Genomic DNA, 22,663 nt, shown 5'->3' with positions numbered 1-22,663 from the left:
TACGTTATAATCAAATTGAACGGGTTTTACTAGTGTGAATGGTGGGTAATTGATACAAAAAGGATATATGTGTGAGGTTTACGGATTCGGTATGTATCGAAACAGTTGCCACATCATTTCTGTATCGATAACATACTTTTCTCGTCGACCTTATTTTATACAACAATTGTGGTACGAAGCGGTATTGGGACGAACACAACTCCCTGATAACGGAAGTGAAAACCCCGTTAGATCTCTCTTCCTGTGCGCCATATTAGAAGTTACAAGCTGAAGTCGTAAAGACAACTTAATCACCCAGTATTCCTGATTATTCTTGGCATCACTCTGTCCAGCTGTGGAGGATTGTTTGCGGGACTACTCTTGTACCTAGGTGAGTACAATATTGGCGCTGCGAGCAAATTTCGGACATATTTTTCTGAGAATTACAGGTTGTGAAAAATTCTCGAAATTTGGTTCATCTCTTTTCTTTCTTTTTTCTCGGGAATTACAGGTCGTGAAAAATTCCCACTATCCTTTCTCCTTTCTTATTACGCGAGGATTAAAGGTAAGAACCTCTCAATGTTTTCTATTTTCTCCTACTTCATCTTACCTTACACATTTTTTCTCGCACTTTCGATTGGTGTGAATAGTTGGTTAGATAGCCGTAGTGCAACAATTTGGAGTCTTCATCATACTAGCACAGTTATTTTAACAAATAAAACAAATAGGATAAAAAATTTCTTCCTTTATTTTCCTCAAACAGTTTTTTCACACTTTCCAAATTGGTGTGAATTTTAGGTCACGTGGTCGTCTAACAACAATTTCGTTTGTTAAATAGTAGCAAGTTTTTGTTTTGTTTTGTTTTAACAACACAATTAATAGGATATTATTATTCTTCCTTTACAAATTTTTTCATACATCACTTTTTCACACTTTCCAAATTTGTGTGAATTTTGCTCACGTGGTTGGAGAACAGCAATTTAATTTATAAGAAATATCAGCAAGATTCATTTTGTAACAGAGCAAATCATGGTAAACCATAACTAAATAAATAGCCACAGCATTAGCATACTGCTATTGTTATAGAAATCTCTTTACTGAGACAGTAATAAACTAAACAAACGCACATGGTATTTGAATAATTATTTTATTATCAAATTACTGTTCCAGATAATTAACAGAATAATACATCTGATCGGCTAGTTTGCTGTCGCTTCAGCCCATCGCGTGAAGCCAGTTAGTACCAGGGTGTGTCAGTTGCTTCAGCGTCTTGCTTGAAGCTTTATGTACCAGACCTTTTTGGACACGTCAGCGCTTCGCTTGAAGATCCAGTTGCTATCTACAGTGTTTGGCTGCTTCAGCATCTTGCTCGGAGCTCCACGTGCTTTCAACTTTAACAACTAGATTCTATTTTTCTATTTTCTGTTGTTACACATTTATTTAATGGCAATAAAAATTATAAGCTGGCCTGAAAACTGTGTTTATAAAAGGGACACTACGTTTTTTTTAAATCAATTACTTAAAGGGACACTACATTTTTTTTTTAAAGGGGCATTACATTTTTGGAAATTAATTTAATAATTAATTTAAGTTTCCTTGGCATTACAAACTATTTAAAGGGGCACTGCATTTTTAGAAATTATTTTCTTAAAGGACCATTACATTTTAATACTTTTTATATACAAATTTGTCTTTGCCTGCCCCCTTCCTGCATTTACAATACATCGAATATTGGCACGTGCCCCCATTAATACAGCATCTATAACACAACTACGGTCACTGCCTGGTATTGGGGTCCGTACAGCCAATGCAATTATTGATTACCGGGAGAGGGTGGGACCTATTGATGAAAAAAAACTGTCGATGATCCCATACATTAGAATATCAAAGGATTTGCTGGATCTGATAGATTTCAGTCCGTATGGTCGGCAATAACCGACTACACAACATGACGAAATTGACAAATTTTCCGACACGTTCCATAGATCAAGCTTACATGACTCTTACTACCATGGTGCTCAAATGCCATATGCGGACTCTGATGTAAACTTTAACAGTCGGTTCCTAGGCCGCGACAAGTCATACTTGAACCACGAATACACATCAGCAAGCGCTGATGTGGATTATCCTGCCACTGACTTGCGATCGACGTACCAACCTGAAAGCAATATTCCTTTTGCGGGATACTCGCCTAGGCTTTCAAACCAGCGTCCTGCGAGAAGGTTCGGATATGCTGACCGAACACCTGCAAATCATCCGACCTACTCCGATCAAGGTCACAGGGACCAGCAAATGAAAAGAATTGGCAACTTACCTAAGACGTTAACTTATGATGAAAAATCCAACTGGAGGGCTTTCTATGTGAAATTTTCGAAATACGCAGAACCTCAGCGTTGGACAGCACAAGATTGCAAAGACAACCTGTGTTGGTGCCTTACGGGCAAAGCCGGTGATTTCTTTGCAAATCTGGTGGAGAAGTACGATGACATGGAGTACTTCGACATTATCAAGCGTTTTGAGAAACGATTTGGTTATCAAGATTTACCTGAAACGGCTACAATTGCCTTCAACACTGCTCGACAGGAGGAGGAGGAGGACCTTGATGATTGGGTAGACTGAATCATGACATTAGCCTCTAAAGCTTTTCGGGATCTACCCGAAGACTATATGTATCGCCAGGCAGTCCTACGCTTCTGTCACGGTTGCTTCAACAAGGAAGCCGGTGAGATGGTAGCAAATGCTCGCCCATCTACCATGGAGGCAGCAGTGGACAAGGTGAAGTGGGCGGTCCACACTCACACCGCTGTCCATGGCCGTGCCAAACGAGATGTTAGACAGACATATGTCCAAGACATTAGCCAATGCTGCTCCGTATATGCAGTGAAAGAGGAGTCACAAAGCCCAACTGGTCAGAGTACACTGACTCGATTGGGAGGCTGTAAGAAACGTCTAGACACAATTGAACAACAGATCAGCCAGATCAAGACCTCTGTTGATACCATCCTCAAGCGCCTTCCGTATAGACAACCTCGCTCTGCATCGCCGTCCCCGAACAGACTTCCCCCAACACTTCATTGTTTCAACTGCAAAGAAAATCATTACATTACAGATTGTCCACGCCGCAAAAGTGACAGCAGTAAACATGTCCAATTTACTGGGGAAACGGAAGAGAACGAGGAAAATTTAAACTTTTCCGGGTCGGACAAAGAGGGCGAAGCCCGACCCCAGTGCTAAATAGCCCAGTCCATGATGAAGATAGGGATTTAATTAAAGACAGGAATACTTCCACGCAAAAGGTCAAGAAGTACAACCATGTTACACATGGTCTTAGTCTTCGACGTTTGTTCAATGAGAAGCGTATCGGTCGGGATAAACCCGACTGCACTCTGAACTCGCCTGCAAAAGAGCCAGGTATAGACGAGACTGATTTGGAGCGTCTCTTCCAAGAAACAGCATTAGGGGATCAGTATACACCTGATTACACAGAGAATGAAAACGAGGTTCAGCTGTCTCGGGAATGCCCGAGCCCTAAGGAATAAGCACAGCAAAACTCATCTACGGAGAAGAGGGAAAAACCTAAGCAAACCATGGTAACAGATGACAACCCAACTGAATCTGATAGGTCAGAAGTAAGACCAGAAGAAGACAATGATCAAGTTGTGGTTCTTCAATTGTCACTAAATTCCATGTTTAGGATTCTGCTTAAGTTGCAATGTGTTGAGACAAATGCAGTGATTGATACTGCAGCTTAGTTGATTATTATCTCAGACAGGATGTGTCATAGACTATCGGAACCGCCAAGAGTTATCAAGAAGCTGAGGCTTAACACTGCAGGCAGAATTATGTCTATGGGTGGATTTGTTTGCGGACCTCTTACGATAAAGATTGGGGAGTCTGAATTCGAGGAAAACGTGAATGTGGCACCAATTCAGAATAATATGCTTCTCGGACTTGACTCCATGCGTAAATACAAGATGTTGGTAAATATCCCCGAGGAGCATGTGAGCATGGGCACATTGAGCATCCCAACAACCTATGCATGAAGTAATCGCTAGTGTCACTGTGTGCCGGACTACTGTGATTCCACCCAGTACCTTCAAGAATGTGGAATGTGAACTTAACAAAGACTTAACGGCATTTGTGGTAGAACAATGTGGCGGTGGGAATGTAGCTATTCCTACGACATTGTACAGTCATGAAAATAAACCCAAAGTATTCGTAATGAATATGACTGTAGAACCTGTTGAGAAAAGCGTTCCCCAAGTTGCAGGTCAGGATATAAGACCTGGGATCCTGGGAAGAAAGGGTTTGGAGCTGCAGTGGGTATACACCCATAAAAGGTGCAGTTTTTCCCGCAGTCCAAATTCGAGGAGCTCAGGAACCTCCTGGGTTAAAAACAGTCGTTGCCCTGGGTGAGATCGGTTTAGACCGATGTGCACCCGAATCCACTTGGAAACTACAAGAGGAGATCTTAATAAAGGTCTTACAACTCAGTATGCCTATCCGTCCAGTGATTCTTCACATGCGAGACGCTGCGGATCAGTACTGCGGAGAAGTTGGGGCTAGATGTCTGCAAATCATGAGAGCTAATGTCGCCCCAACTCAACGTAGGAGAATTCCGAAGGGCCATCTGCTCCTGTAAACCGATGCTCCCTATTTTAGAGCCAGGCAGGCAATTGCGAGCACCCCAGCATTCATCGGAGAGGTGGCACTGGAAGTCAGCCGAATAAGAGGGAGACGGTGGATGAAGTCCTGGATTTCACATCAGCAAACACCCGCATCTTGTACCAGATGTAATCCTAGGTCGGCGAAGCCAGACATGGGAGTTAGGATCCTAAGCTCGCAAACGCATTTATTTTGTTAATGTAATTCACTTTAATTAGGCCTTGATAAAACTTTTGTACTAATGAATATCATTTCTTGGTCGGCATGGCCGGACTGAGATCTTTACACCAATACCACATGGACACTGTATTCTGATGAGTCAAGATTCTACAGTGAAATCAATATGATGAAGGTGTTACCAGCTCCATTTTGATAGAACAGGGGGGAGTGATGTACGAAGCGGTTTTGGGACGAACACAACTCCCTGCCTGATAACGGAAGTGAAAACCCCGTTAGATCTCTCTTCCTGTGCGCCATATTAGAAGCTACAAGCTGAAGTCGTAAAGACAACTAAATCACCCAGTATTCCTGATTATTCTCGGCATCACGCTGTCCAGTTGTGGAGGATTGATTGCGGGACTACTCTTGTACCTAGGTGAGTACAATACAATAAACATTTACAAAATTGGAAAAACCCGGAAGTAAAAGCAGACGATCGTCAATCAAAATAGTAAAACAGAGGGCAGCGAATTTTTCAATGCAAGAAAATGTATGCATACTTGCTCAGATTATGGGTGAACCATATAGCGACTCAGGCTTGTCGAGGCACAACTACGATAAACATCGTTTCACCAGCAGTAAGTGAAAATGGAACAATTCATTTCCAAAATTAGGGATGTCTAGTATATTTTTGTCTATATTTAGAATATTTCGAACAGAAATTCCTTTTAGCAAACAGCGCAGACCCTGATGAGACGCCGCATCATCCGGCATCTCATCTGGGTCTACACTGTTTGCCAAGGCCTTTTTTCTAGACGCTAGGAATAAATGGGTTAATATTATGTCATTAATTGTCATAAAAATGACCATAAAATTATTTAAAATGTGTATAAATACTTAAGAAATAATACTTTTATTTTTCACTATTTGGCTTTGCATATATATTGAGTTCTAGATGAACAGCGTTAGCTGTCAATATTAAACACTTTTGACATGTGTCAGAGAACGTCCAGAATGTATATATACTATTATATCTACACCTAAGTCCTCCGAAAATACTAAAGGGATAAAAATGTGCATCCATTATACTGTTGTTTATTTATTTGTTATTTATTTATCTAACAAACTAAAATTATATGTTGTTGACAGTCATTATAATTCAATGTATTTAATGTAAGTCTGAATAAAATATTTGTTAAAACTTGTATCATATTATTTTAACTGTGCAACACATTACTATTAAATAAAATATACTACATAACATGACAAATTATAACTTAATTTTATTTTAATTTGAATACATATTATGCACTTATTAGTGAGCATGCACTCTTCAATTTTATATAACATAAAGTGCACTGAAACCTTATGATCCCGATATTTAATGTATGAACATTTTTGCAAACGTTTGTTTTTATTTGACAATGTAGAAATTTCAAGCTCTTCCAAGAAAGCAATGTGGGCGGAAGTAGAATCTGTCTTTAACTCAACTAGCGTGGGACCAATGAGGACTTTTGCCAAGCTAGAAAAAAAATGGGAGAATCTTACCGCCAAACATAGGGTCATTACAATGATCACCAGCGTCTGTTATCTATGACTGGTACACTAAATAAACAACATATGACTTATATTTACAAATAAACAACATATGTAAATTATTTTGACAGTTGCAATAAATATTTAAGGAATTATTTCAAAATATCCATATAAGGTAAACAAACAGGTAATGAGAAATGTATCATACCACCTTTGTAAGAACTAGTTGTGTATAATTACATTGTCTGTTTATTATACAGCCACATTGCAGAAGTAGATGGATGGATGAATTTCAATATGGAATGACCAATGGCACAATAGCATAGCAAATTCAATTTATTAACACTTAATATACAATAGCTTTACTGATTTCACACTCTTTCAAAAACATTACCATGGACAAATTCATTTTTCAACACACCTACACTAACAAACATCCAGCCATACATGTTATATAGAGCTACATCATTAATTAAGTACATTTTTTGTCAGAAATTTGTACTGGTATAAATTGACTGTGGTATAACTTTTATATATATATGCATAAATAACTTAAATGAACAACAGTACATGTATATTAATAATATTCCATGTAATATAACACATACTTTCTTTTGATGCACAGTCATTTGTATGTTTCACTGCTTTTGATAAAATTAGTTTAACTGGATTATTTTATCAAAATTATGATTGTGCCATCTTAGTAGTACATGTAAATGATGTTGCATCGACATTTGGAAGACTTTTGTCATTGAAATTACCTGTTTTAGTGGAAATTAATCTGTAAAGTTAAAAAAAGTTACATGAAAAAAGTTACGGCGACCGACCTACCATAATAATTTTGGCGATTTTAGTGGAAACAAACAACTTTTTTTAACGCCTAGCATGAAACTCATCAAATACTGAATGGAATCTGTTTTTATTCAGTTGTAGTCATTGCAGTTTGGATGCCATGAACAAACTGAAAATGAAGAAGCTCCAACTTCAAATCAAATTGTATGAGGCGCAGCTGGCAAATTTACAAGAAGAATGACCTTTAGTGAAAAACAACTAGTCATATCATCAAGAGAAGGGCAGTTTAATGGGCATATTGCCTGTGTATGATTTTCAAAAATAAAAGTTTAGATTAGAAAGTATTTACTTTAATATTGCTAAAATATCAGATTTAGTATTGACAAGATATAACAAGCAAGTTCGAAGAAATGGCTTCCCTGCCAAATGCAAATCCTTAAGTGTTAATCAACTAAAGGGACACTGGCAGAGCGAAATGGATTTACATTTTAATTAAAAAATGATTGTATTATGACAAAAATTAACGGTACTCCAGTGTAGAAAATATTAATTTAACAAGCGCGTTCTGTGGGTTCAAGCGTTCCAGCCCCATAGGAATAAGATTATTTCATGGCTTATGTTCTTTTCAACAATTTTAAACTTTTTGTCTTTATATACAGATAATAAGCCCATTTAATAATTAAGTATTATACAGTCAGACAAGACATGTATAATAAATTAATATCCCAATGAAGTTATGCCAACATATTTATTTCATAACATGTTATTGCAAGTTCATCATGAGGATGAAATGTTTAAAACAAGAGCACCGCATAACGGGTGCCACACTCGGCTACGGGTGCAGTTTTGAATAAATGAAAGCTTGTCAGAATTTTTTTAAAGGTCACAGTGACCTTGACCTTTGACCTAGTGACCCATAAATGGGTGTGGTGTGTAGAACTCATCAAGGTGCATCTACATATGAAGTTTCAACGTTGTAGGTGGAAGCAATTTGATCTTAGAGCCAATGTTCAGACCCTTAACAAAATGTTAAGGTTTTAGCAGGGCGCAGACGGCAGATGACGAGCTTGCTATGACAATAACTCGGGTTTTCTCCAAAAACGCCGAGCTAAAAATGTGAGTTCCATCGATAACACCAATGACATTGGGGAATCCAGCAATGTTGTAGAAATCTTCCTTTTGTTGCCCGATATATAAATTACCTGACTATGTCTGGGTTGGTCATAGCTTCTACAACATCGTTTACGGCTCGAGGCACAGTAGGCTGCTTTACATGATGTAGGTCTCCATTGTTTAATTGAATTTTTGATGTTGCATAGTAATGAAAAGATATTAGTAGTTTTTCAATGCTGCTTAGGCTTTTGTTTCTTCTTGTTAAAGGGGAAATAACACGCACTAGCTTTTCATTTAAAAAAAATACCATTCCTGTCAAATCTATACCGTTCAAGCAGTTCCATAATTGACTATCCAAACAAGAATATCAGTGAAACTGATGGATGCTCCCCGATGATGCGCTTTGTCAATCTATGTGTTAACAACCACCTTAAAAAATCTACTATTAGCCTCGGTGACCTTGACCCCAGTGACCTCAAACCTTATCAAAATGTAGAGGTCCATGCAAGGTACCTACATGCAAAACATGTAAGAGAACGGTAAAATATTGTAGGCGCTATGAGAAACTGAAACAAAATTGTGATGGAAAAATGTATTATTAGCCTCGGTGACCTTGACCCCAGTGACCTCAAACCTCATCAAACGGTAAAGGTCCATGAAAGGTACCTACATGCCAAATATGTAAGAGATCGGAAAAATATTGAAGGTGCTATGAGAAACTGTAACAAATTGTAACATCAAAATCTATTATTAGCCTCGGTGACCTTGACAGCAGTGACCTCAAACCGCATGAAAAGGTAGAGGTCCATGAAAGGCACCTACGGCACCATAGGCCAAATATGTAAGAGATCGGTAAAATATTGAAGGTGCTATGAGAAACTGTAACAAAAGTGTGACTGACGGAAGGAAGGAAAGAAGAAACTTCAAACTGGCAACTATATGCCCCCCCGAAAATTTTCGGGGAGCATAAAAAACTGAGCTTTCACGAACAAAATGTCTAGGCATTCTGCAATAAAATTGATAAAAACTATCACAAAATATGTGAATAAAGAAAATACTTACAAGTAAATGAAGTTATCGTCCAGTCACCTGTTTCGGTTGGTCACCTATTTCGGTCGATGGTAGATTCATTGCGCGTGCGCCCTATCCAAGTGACGAATGACGTCATCGTTTTGTGTGGACATAGCAAATGTCAACATCGACGGCTACTCGAAGTGTTTATCAAAAAATAAGGACATAACATGTACAGATTTAAATCTGAATTGATTAACATCGACACTTTGATCATTTTTGCTATTACTTTTTTTGCTCTTTTTACAAAAATATCATCAACATACAGAAACTTCGTTTTTGATAGTTCCGAGTATGCCGAGGCCTGCTACAGTCACTACTATTTTAATTTAACTGTTAGGACAACCCTCGCCGAAATATTTAGGTCTGGAGTCAATCGACCGAAACAGGTGACGCAGTACACAACTTTCTCGTATGTTTTCATAGCAGAATCTTGGTGTTATGGAAAAAAGGGGAAGCACTTGAACGATCTCCATAAATGAATTGATGGACTGTAAATAAGTCTTGCTGTGCGTATATGTTTTTTTGCGAATTTATTGTATTAAATCTAAAATATTTTCGATTATTTGTTACATCGACCGGAACAGGTGACTCGAGGATACACCGATGTCTTTGTGTTGTCAATGGCTCGGCTATTTGATGTCACAACGATGAATTTCCAGAATGCACAAAAGACATTCCAAATCATTCGTTGATAAATAATACAATCGAACGATAAGGTTTGTGTTATCGTACACTCAGATTTATTTGCAAAGTGTATATCACAAAATCAATATCAAAATGAAAACACGATCCGCTTTGTTTACGCCATATTGCTTCCGGTGTTCATAAATACCGGTTATAAGTTATAAAATTATCGCCCTTTGCAATACATAGTAACATAAAAAACCGAATGTTAGTACATAAAAATGTAAAATATGTAATTTTTCGTGATGAAAACACGATAAAATGATTCAAATACCAAACGTCGTCCACGTGTACGCCATTTTTAAGGATTTTCTGTGAGAGTTAAGGAAGGTATGTAACTGCCTTACATTTTAAGTGGAAAACGCTTGACTTAAGGATTTTTCTAAGGTTAATTTCTTTGTGAATAAGACTTAAGTTTTTTCTTAACTTTGAAGGAAATTCCACTTAAAACTTAGGTTATTTTATAAAACTAATGTAAAATTTCACCTTAGGTGCTTTATGAATACCGGCCCAGAACAATTTTTAGACTCACCTTGCAATCATATTTTCAATTGTGTCCCGCCGAAAAACGGCCCTTTCCCCTCGGATTTTTTTCCCCTCAGCAGGTAAATTTTCCCCCAGATTTCATTTCACCCCCACCCCAATAATTTTTTTTAAACTTTAAAAACATAAGTTTACCTGATCCAGTGTAGAAAATAGAACATATTGCATATTTAAATTATCAGTTACCTTGAATTTTTTTGAAAAAACAGTAAAATATGTTAAATTGATAATCAAAAATTAAGGCTTTCCTTATTTTCCCCCAAAATCCGGCGTTTTGTGTGATTTTTTCTCCAAAATCCTGCATTTCGCGCGATTTTTTTCCCTCATAAAAGGCCAGGCCCTTTACCCAAATCAGATTTTTAAAATACCTGAACTGACTGCAAACTGTATAAACAGTCTATCTTATCAATGGTGTCCATCTGACATCAAGACAAAGGTCTTTGATGAGAGAACTCAGTTAATTGGGGCCAGTTTCTTTCGAGCTGTAAGCCTGTTACACAATCACAACATGACTATTTAAATAGGCATCACTAACACATATTGTACTACAACAAAACAAGCACAGGTACAAATGTATGTAACGCCATAACTGACTTTATATGAGTACTGTCGCTGTTTGCAGTACATTCATCATTAGTTTCGGTGGGATAAGCTTTATGCCGTGTGCAATCTTCTTTACGTTCTTTACATTCGTTATTATGTGCAGTACTTACAGCATAACGTGCAGTAGTTACATCATTATGTTATGTCAAAACTTAATTACGTTCGGTACATTCGTCAATATGTGCAGTAGTTACAGCATAACTTGCAGTACTTACAGTATTACGTTCAGTGGACAAAGTTTTATTTTCTGTGCAAACTTCCTTGCGTTCCTTACATTCATCAAGAGCAATAGTTACAATGTTACGCACAGTAACAGCTTCACTGTTTGCTTTGCAAATTTCATTATGTTCAGTACATTCGTCATCATGTGCAGTAGCTACAGTATTATGTTCAATCTAAATGTCTTTATGTTGGGTAAATTCAACATTTTGTGCAGTAATTACATCATTTCGTGCTGTGCAAACGTCTAAACGTTGAGTACGTTCGTCATTATGTGCAGTTGTTACAGCATTACGTGCTGTAGTTATAGCATTAAGTTACGTCAAAATGTCTTTACGTTCGGTACATTTATCATTATACGCAGTAGTAACAGCATTACGTGTACTAGTAACAACATCATGGTGTGAACAAATGCCTTAACGTTCGGTGCATTTATCATTATGCGCATTAGTAACAGTATTACGTGTAATAGTAACAACATTATGGTGTGAAGAAATGCCTTTACGTTCGGTACATTTATCATTATGTGCAGTTGTGTTACAGAATTACGTGCGGTAGTAACAACATTATGTTCTGTCAACATAGATTAACGTTCGGTACATTTATCATTGTGTGCTGTAGTTATATGATTACGCGTTGTGGTGTTAAAATTTCATGCTGTGCATATTCAGTACTTTCGCCACTACGCGTACTGGTTACATCGTTACGTTTGATAGAAACGACTTTATGCTTGGTAGTTACGCCTTTTCGCTCGGTGTATAGGTCTTTCTAGAAACATTTATACGTGACACCTGATGACGTTATTTTCCCGCAAGTGTGAAACAGAATCTTGGACTATTCACCCCAATACAATTCACCCCCTAGACAATTCACCCCCAGAATTTGATTTCCTTGAACAATTCACCCCAAAGACAATTCACCCCGATATTTGTATATGAGATTTTAGTGTTATTTGCTTTTGTCATATTTGAAAATAAATTGTGAGCAGACGTATTGGGGTTATAATTTTGACTTTGAAGAACAATTTTAACGTGAAAATAATTAAATGTAGTATGTCAATGAAAGATGACATTGTGATTTTTGATGTTGTTCAACCAATGTATTTTTCTATAAACTTTGTTACAACATATTAAATTGAAATAAATAAAGTATTTTTTATAATATTTGTGCATTTGTTTTAAATATAAGATAAAACAAACAACTTCATAAACTTTAATTATGACTTTTATTGCAAATGTCTATAATGCCTACGTAATGCTATTACTAAGTGCACATAATGATGCGTAATGAACGAAAAGAGGGTTACACAGCACGTCATGTTTTTATAACAGCACGCATTGATGTAACTATTGCACATAATGACGAATGTACCGGACGGAAAGAAGTTTGCATAGCATGTAAAGTTGTTAGTAATACACATAATTATGTAACTGCTGCACGTAATGACGAATGTACCGAACGTAAAGACGTTTGCACAGCGCATAATGATAAAACTACTACACATAATGTTGAATGTACCGAACGTAAAGAAGTTCGCACGGCATGGAATTATGTTAGTACAGCGCATAATGATGAAACTATTGCACGTAATGACGAATGTACCGAATGTAAATAAAGTTTGCGCAGCACGAAAAGATGTTACTACTGAACGTAATGATGAAACTACTGCACATAATGACGAATGAACCGAACGTAAAGAAGATATCACAGCATGTAATGATATTGCTACAGTGCGTAATAATGTAACTACATCACATAATGTCGAATGTACAGAACGTCAAGAAGATTTGACAGAACATTATGTTGTTACTACTTCGCGTTATGCTTTAACTACTGCATATAATTACGAATGTAACGAACGTAAAGAAAATTGCGCAAAGCATAATGTATATTCTACTGAAAATAATGATTAATATACTGCAAACAACGACAATAGTCATATGAAGTCAGTAATGGCGTTCCATACAAATGAGTTTTATAGAGAGTATGATACGTGGATGAAAGGTCAAATAAGATTAATATGTAACCATTCTTGTAGTTTTACTGGTTTTACCACTTATTAGAATGTCTGCCAAAAAAAGATAAAAATCTGAAGTAATGGCAAAAATAAATTCGAGTAATGCAAAAATAATAAGTTTTTGGGGGGTTGTTATTAATGTTTCTGAATCCATTACCAGTATCATCATCACCCTCACCTTCACTACCATCATCATCATCATCATCATCATCATCATCATCATCATCATCATCATCATCATCATCATCATCATCATCATCATCATCATCATCATCATCATCATCATCATCATCATCATCATCATCATCATCATCATCATCATCATCATCATCATCATCATCATCATCATCATCATCATCCTCACGATGAGCACGTTACGCTCATTCGAGCTAAAAAGAAATCGAATCTTGTAAAGAACAATCAAACAAAGAACCGCCGTTGTAGCAAAAGTTAATAACAACGTTTCGTAATACTCGTGAACTCGATTCATCTAAATTATGCAATGTCGATTAAAAATATAGTTCGAAAATTAAAGGATTTAAAAAATGTTTGAACACATATTGTTCCATTCCAGAAAAACACATATTATACTACATGAACTGCAATAAATCTTCTTGAAGGTATGTGTTTCAAAACATGTATAAATGTTTGATTAAAAAGACAAATATTACTCTATAATTATTAAATGCTTCAAAAAGTATAAACGTATATGTATTGCACCATGTATATTAATTGTATCGTTTCGTGGATGAGCAAGTTTATATCAAGCAGCTGGACAAAGGTGCGAAGATTTGAGGATGAACAGCATGGCCATTATTGCAACCTCGATTCTTGCGACATTTTGCTCAAATGCTAGGCGCCACTTTCTATTTCGTCTTAAATCGGTTTCAAAAAACTGCCAAACATGCATATGTTAATGGTGCTGTCGCTGCTGCTGCTTACAATTTATTATATAAAAATAACATGAAATATAAATGTTAACTTAAAACGAATTATTATATTGCATAAACAAATTGTTGGGGTTTCCAAGTTTTAAAATCAATACATAGCCTATTCCATTATAAAAATGTAACAAATAAACGTATAAACACATTTTCAAAATTATGTTCAAAAGTGATTTCATTTCAGAAAGGACGAATGTACATGAGTATGGCATCATCAAATTGAACAAGAATATATATTGCGGATATTAAAATAATAAATAACAACTATTTCAACGTGCAAAATTAATGTACAAATCAAGCACAAACAATCTTAGTTGTCTCCCTTGTACTCATGCATTTCATTATTATGAACTAATAAATAAATACATTTTATATATTTGAAAAAAAGTACGTGATCATAGATATGTTTTATTAAGCGAATGTTATAAAACAAATGTGTGTAAATGTGTGCAAACCAAAAAACGAACAAACAAATGTTATTTAAAAAACAACATTTATTTAATCGGAAAATCGGATAACCTTTAAGTTAGCGGTCCCTGGAAATAATACATGAACTATTCGTGATTAAGTTGTGTAAAAAAAAGAAAGCCGCTCTTTAGAGTGTCGATTTTGACACAAAAAGGCAAAATACCGACCGCAAAAATAAACCCAAACATGTGATTTTTGTGAAAATAGTTGGTCATATTTTGCAAACCATCACTAAACATCAATAGAAATTGAATAACAATTAATAAGCGTTCTACGAAATGGGTCGCCATTTTGAAACTGATAGTCGGATGACTTATACAAGATGTACAATGGCTCTTCTCAAATAAACATTAAAGGAAAGGTGACCGCTTAACAACATCAAAAGTACAATGATTATTTTGAATAAAGGGATATTTGAATAAACACATTTGTAAATCATCATGTCCGAATCAACAGTCCACTAGCAGTGTATGTCTAATCTTGGAAACAAATTAAGCTGAATATTTAGCCCCCAAACACCGACTTTTTATAACTTTGACGCCATGTTAAAAAAACACTCCTCTATACCTTTTGAATTAAAACGTGTGCTTTTTCATTCAAAAACTGGGAAATAAAATGGCGGTCGACAAGATACCAACGAATCATGCGTAGCAACGCCGACGCATGCTCAGAACGCTGTTTACAAGCAGCGTTCTGAAAACCACATACGTAAAAACTACCCGATAAAAAAGCAATGTGTCAAACTCAGTCATTGCAATTTTCAGTTAACCGACTTATGTGGCTTAACATGTTAAAGCCTGTGCGTGTAAAATTTATTTAATAAATTCAATTAACAATGTCATGTGATATTACTTAAATACTTATATTTAGATGAATTGTGCACAAATAAAATCTTTAAAGCAACAAATTATAGTTGTTCAATCATATACATGCAAGACTGAACAATTGCCTTTCTACATTAATTATAGATGGCGATTATATAACGTGTTTACAAATGCATTAAACCACACATATCAAAATAGTCAGAAGTTTTCAGGCCAACGGAACAGACACAAATAATACTATGAGTTCTAAAACGTTCAAGACACGATAACATTAATAACATCCATTTTTAATATTGCAAAACTGCAAAACAATGTCATAAACATCAGTTTGCAGTTAAAACAGTTCTCATTAGTAACCGATTCAACAAAAATTGATTGCTATGCGCAGTGACATCAAAAAAGCGTACACCGACCCTTCTTTTTTATGTGTTTTTGTGGGACATTTGCGGCCCGTATTGCTTCTTCAAAAACGGTTTTCAGACCCTGTTGTGTGAGAGCGGAACACTCCAAATATTTCACGGCATTCACATCTTTCGCAAGAGTCAGGCCCTGCAATAATAACAGAGGATGCTTGCTTGTTTACGGTGTGATAACACGTTACATCATCACTAAAATGAGGAACGAGTAATGTAATCATTTACGCTTTTGAGAATGAACACACAAGAATGCCTGCCATGGGCTTTATTAAAAATATCTTAAAGAACAAAATATAACTTTAGTTAACCTTAAGTGAATCATTTAGAATTCCGCTTATAAAAACATAGATTATCAACTATCAAGGCTATGCTTGTTAGGTGAAGGCATTTCAATGCATACGCACCTCAACACGACATTGACAGAGACTTAAGGATTTATATTAAAGCATTTCCTATGTTTCCCATAAGAATCTTCGTGATAGTACAGTAAGATATGTTGAACATGGCAGTATCAACTGTTATGTCAAAGTAGCTGGGGACAAGGGAAAGTACTTGCCGACACGTAAAATAATTTTTAGTTTTGTACAAGTTTATGCCTATATTAAAACGTACTTGGGCGTATGTGAACGAACAGGTTTATAAGTTTATGTGGATTATGTGAAATTACTAGTGGACAACTTAAAAAAAATCTGCTAGAATGTGAAAATACCGTAATACACGTGAAATATAGGCAGTGGGGACCTAATGAGCTCAGTAAAATTCGGGCGATAACGCCGTATTCGGAAAGCGTTCGACAATAATTGTATATCTACGTAAACATCCGGAAATATTACTTAAAACACCAAAAATGAGTGCGTTTTAATAAAATACCTCAACACACGAAATAAATGTGTGTGTTTTTATTAAAGAACTTAGAGTGTTCATCTCCTAAAGATTTTTTTTAATTAAATTCAATTTAATCAATTCGTTTGATTTTTTTTCGTTCATGACGTCGCGGTTGTTTATATATTGTTGCAAAATCAAAGTGCGTAAAAGGAACACAAAAAGAATGTTATACCGATAACTAACGTTGTTCTGCTATTAAATGAAGGCAGTTTATTGCATACACATCACTATTACGGTATGTGTTATTCACATTTTTCTATAAATTAACAAATAGTTCTCTTATCAATTGTTGCATATCAATTACGACGTTTTACAACTGAATGTTCATGATGATGTATCAAGACTGTTACTCATTGACACATTGACTTGCAGTTTGGTTGCTTTTTATTTAGATGTTGGACATGTCTCAGATGTCACGTAAAAGCATTGCCTATAGAAATTTCCAGAGGCAGATTCCATCTTGTCGAGTTTGAGTAAAAGACAAGCCAAATAACCTTCGACCTTAAAAACAACGGATCTACGTAATACAAACTTATTTTTGGACTTTTGCGATGCACATAAAATAAAACTCATATACAAGATGGTTATATCTTTTAAGGTTTCAACATTTCGTCATATTACATCATGCAACACATATTGTTATGTTTGATAATTTGAGGTGATGGAGTCGTCTTTTTGTGAAGTGATTGTTGTCCTGAAAATTGAGTGTTTGTCATAACAAGCAATCCTATAAAGCATTAGTATGAAACTTAAAGGCATAGTTGAATTTATGAAAAAAAAACATTTTGTGCTTTTGTTTACAGTCCAAGGTAGAGTGATTCCAGATATATCTCAGATTCTGTCGTGGACTTGAAAACGGGTTCGAAGTTCTCCACAGATGTAAAGCCGTCAATGTCGAATTCCGCAGAAGCCCAGAAAGTAGCTTGCACCCCACCCCTGTTAATGCTTATGGCAACATGTCTGTAAATGGTGGAAATGTGGATAGTGTCTCCATTACATATTTATTTTGCTTGATATGTACGATAGGAAATACCTTGACATTTTGTAGTGAAGCGCGGCTGTGTTCGTGGGTTGCATTTGGACTTAAGGTCACCTTAAGATTGTATTATTAATGTATTTTTATATCAATATTAAGCCAAATTAAGCAATAATTTTTCATATATCAGAGAGTATAACGATGGCTTTAAATTATCAACTAGAAAATACCAAAATAGATGTGATATACAAACATATACTGAAATCCAAAGCGTGGTAGGCATACTCAAAGTGTAATATGTTGAGATAGAAATGGTAAAAGTTCCTGAAATTCATTTAGTATGTAGAAAACGTATTGTGTTAAAGAAATATGTACAATATATGCATTTCATCCCGCAAAAAGTGACATAATGCGTATTTTAAGATTCTTGTCACTGAACGATTTGTTGTAGCTTTGCCATTTTATCCAGATGAATGCACACATTATATGAGATCAAATTCATAACTCGCTTTCTATGACACTTGTTTATGCTGTGTCTACTAGCTAAATACATTTGATTATGTTTATTAAGTTTATTGTCAAAATATATGTATCATTTACAAAAACTTAACATTTTGGATATACCGGTAGGGTCAATCCATAGAAAGCGCCCAGCAGAGTCGGGGGGAAGGTGTTTCCAACCAAATGTAAAAAGTTAACTGGCTTGTAAAAACGTTTAAAGTTTTGCATTAAGTGGTGATACACAATTTATAATATATAAACAATCACAGATATTGTGTCTGGAAAAGTACCCATAAGCCTCCCACTACCTTAAATGCAGATTTGTAAATGTACCTGTGAATATATAAGAATACCTGTAGACATGTAAAAGATAGATTGTGTCCAGACATTTGGTAATACATGCAAATCATTAAAACTAGCCGGCGATGTGTGAAAATATCAGCAGATATGTTAAAGAAACTGCAGTTTTTCAAACGTACCAGCATATATATGAAAGTACGTTCACGTCTTTTAAAGTAACTGAGGACATGTTAAAGGATATGCAGACATATGGAAGTACCTCGCGATAAGTGAAAGTACCAGCATGCATGTAAATGTTTCTATGGCAATGCGATAAAACATGTACTTTTTAGTTATTTAAAAGCACCCGTAGATGAATGAAAGCTCTAGATATATAGCGGAACGTACAGACGTCCAAAGGTGTCCTTGGGATATGTGGACGTACATTTTATATGTGTCAAACATTTAAGCGTAACTGTAGAAATGTGCCTTTGGTTCCGTTTAAATACCAGCATACATAATAAAGTGCATATGGATATGTGAGAATATTTTCGGATCGGTGAAAGTGCGTGTTTTTCCGGATATTTGAAAAAATAAATATATGTTATTACACGTTCAAGTCTGCAGTACTGCAGCCAGGAGGACCAAAACTGGGACATGCGACATTAAATGCAAATATGTAAATGTACCTACAAATACGTGAATACCTCGGGTATATACGAACCAGTCGACATGAAAACGTACCTTTGTATATGTGGAAAAACCTTGAGATATGTGCAAGTATGTGCGCTTGTGAAATAACCTGCGGATATTTTAAAGTTGGAAGTAACTGTATATATGTGGGCAAAATGGTAACATGTAACGGCGCTTATGGATATGTCGGAATACTTTCGGTTATCTAAAATGTACTTTCGGATATATTAAAGCGCATGTATTTCGGATATATTAAAGCGCATGTACTTTCGGATATGTTACAGCGAATGTAAATTTCGGATATGTTTACGTCAAGTACTTAAAGATTGTTAAATAGCGTGTACTTAATGATTTATTAAAGTGCATGTACCTAGGGATATGTTAAAGTTTGTGAACTTGAGGATATTTTAAAGTGCATGTACATGATGATATGTTAAAGTGAGTGAACTCGATGATACGTTTAAGTGCACATACTTGCGGATATGTTAACGTTCGTGAACTTTATGATTTTATAACGTGCATGTACCTGTTGGTGTGTAACCGGCGAGAGCTTTTTCACCTTGAGCTTTTCCGTGGTCTCCTTATCATCTCGGAGATCTAGCTTGGTTCCCACTAGGATGATGGGCGTGTGAGGGCAATGGTGGTTCACTTCCGGGAACCACTGGGCGGGGTGAAAAACAACCAACAACTTGAATTATTGTTGTCGGACATGTTTTTTAAGAATATATTTTACGACTAATGTTTTTCACAAATCATCAATATAAAACTAGGCTGGGAGACAAAAACATCAAAGACTGGCATTATTATTGTAAGGTATGCCCTATTCTGTTAACATTATCCACAATTATTAATTTTCACGGACCATCAGAATAACATCGGGCGCCGAAAAAAATCGCATATTATTAAACGATTGGAATAAGTGTTGTCAAGCATGCTTTAAAGAGGCATACTGTCCAACTCAAGGCAATTCTTAAAGCGGGTATATACGATTTTGTCAAACATTGATGAATTTATATCAACTGTGTAAAAAACTTATTATATATATATTTCAATATAAATTAAAATAAAAGTTAAGAAGAACATGTGTCGAAAAGTGCAAAATAAGCCAGATATTTAATTCTGAAATTGAAAACGGCTGTACAGCCGAATTCGCCAGCATGTATACCATACATGTACGAAAGACAAACATGTTGACGACAATGATGGACAAGAATGACCAGCTCAAAAATGAAGCCAATACTAAGAATTATGATGATGGAGTTTGAATAATGGATGATTCACTATATGAAAGTGGTAGTTTAAGTTGTGATTATGATAATGATTGTGATGTTTATGTATATGATGCTGAAGATGAAATAAAGATAAAGAAGAAGAAGAAGAAGAGGAAGACGACGACAATGACGACGACAATGACGACGACAATGATGATGATGATGATGATGATGATGGTGATAATGATGATGATGATGATGATGATGATGATGAGGGTGGTGGTGGTGGTGGTGGTGGTGGTGGTGGTTGTGGTGGTGGTGATGATGATGATGATGATGATGATGATGATGATGATGATGATGATGATGATGATGATGATGATGATGATGATGATGATGATGATGATGATGATGATTATATATATTGTTTTCAAATTTCATACCTTCTGCCGCACATTTTCAAAACTGTCTGGATTGATCAGCGAGAAACAAATTAAGAAAACATCCTGAAAAAAAATTAAAAGCTGATAAAACTAAAAGATGGTTAGTACGGAATCCGGATAGTGCCATCTATAATTTCGCACTTCTTTCATCAAGGGCGACACTAGACACACGAAGCGATACTTGATCTTTTTCTTGACAGTCGCGGCGATACTTGATCTTTTTCTTGACAGTCGCGGCGATACTTGATCTTTTTCTTGACAGTCGGAACGACGCACGTTATATTTAACACGATATATCGCCCTTGTATAGGTAGCCAAAAGGCGATATATCGTGTAAAATATATCGCGCGTCGCCGCGACTGTCAAGAAAAAGATCAAGTATCGCTTCGTGTGTCTAGTGTCGCGTTCAAAGGGCGACACTAGACACACGAATACTTGATCTTTTTCTTGACAGTCGCGGCGACGCACGATATTTTATTATTCAAATACCGCCATATTATCCGAATCTCGTGTATCGCCGTCTAATTTCAGACCGCGACACTAGACACACGAAGCGATACTTTTCTTGACAGTCGCGTTCAAATATCGTTGTAATAATATCGCCTGTCCACTGTCAGGTTTTTTAAACGGTGTTACAGTAATTTTTAATCATTTATTATTAATATTGCTGCCATCGACACACTTATAAAATATTATTCTAGCATTAGTAAACCGAGTACAGATTAATTTATTTTCATAATAATTTTGATATATATTGACAACGATTTATGTTTAAAACTTTTCAGAAATTTGAACAATAGAGTAAAATTTCTATCAATTTTAAGATAATACATCATTATAATCTGTATCATTTCCAATATATTGCAGATTGAAAGATAACATTTAACTTCAAGTAAGACATCAATATGAAACCAGAAGATTTATTTTCAGTACATGTGTAATCATCATTTATAGGTTATCCAGATTATTGACGAGCAACATTAATGTCCAGTCTATTGATACATTAATTAGACGGTATTTTTGTTGCTGGTATTGTTTTACCTTTTAAATACCTTTTATGATGCTTTATCAAATAAATTATCGGCATAAATAAAACTGCATACAGTGCAAACAACAATTTTATTATATTCATATTGGCTAACAAAAACGCTTTTAAGGGGGGAAAACGTTTGTTTCATATTGCTTTACAGGGTCCCAGATATAATATAAATGTATATTATATAATTATATTCAGATAAAGTTCACACTGTTACTTGTGTGCATGTCAAATATGATTTAAACAAAACCACGTAATGCACATAGAACCGTAGAATCGAACAACTTATAGCTTTACCTTGGGAACTCAGTCGTATATTTAAAATCGTTATTCCAAGCGATTTTCCTATCCTCAAATATGTTTATATAAAATATTTATGAATTATTAAATATTTATTTATGGCCAGATTGAAGTATAAGAAGCGAATGATATCAATCATATACATTTTAATTGCTGATCAGAAATAAACATAATTATAAAATAATATTATATCAAAAGATATATTTACGACATGATGCACATGCTTGATGACGTGAAAATATCCTCTTATTGTCTCCCCTGATTTTTTTGAAAATCTGACAGTGGACAGGCGATATTATTACA

General features: G+C 35.6%; 1 protein-coding gene across 1 annotated transcript in view; it reads right to left on the bottom strand.

Annotated features, from left to right (window-relative positions):
• Window positions 1-14,361: 14,361 nt before the first annotated feature.
• LOC127869111 (ras-related C3 botulinum toxin substrate 1-like) overlaps window positions 14,362-22,663 on the bottom strand; it is a 13,461-nt gene continuing 5,159 nt past the window's right edge. The window contains exons 4-6 of the mRNA XM_052411450.1: window positions 21,025-21,087; window positions 19,897-20,031; window positions 14,362-16,169 (exon numbers count right to left, since the gene is read on the bottom strand). Of these exons, the coding sequence (XP_052267410.1) occupies window positions 16,014-16,169; window positions 19,897-20,031; window positions 21,025-21,087 (354 nt within the window). The 3' untranslated portion in view covers window positions 14,362-16,013. The remainder of the gene's footprint in view (window positions 16,170-19,896; window positions 20,032-21,024; window positions 21,088-22,663) is intronic.

Source organism: Dreissena polymorpha, chromosome 2, assembly GCF_020536995.1.
Source record: "Dreissena polymorpha isolate Duluth1 chromosome 2, UMN_Dpol_1.0, whole genome shotgun sequence".
Lineage (NCBI taxonomy): Eukaryota > Metazoa > Mollusca > Bivalvia > Myida > Dreissenidae > Dreissena > Dreissena polymorpha.
The sequence above is the reverse complement of the archived record's forward strand: the minus strand, read 5'-3'. Positions and strand labels throughout refer to the sequence as shown.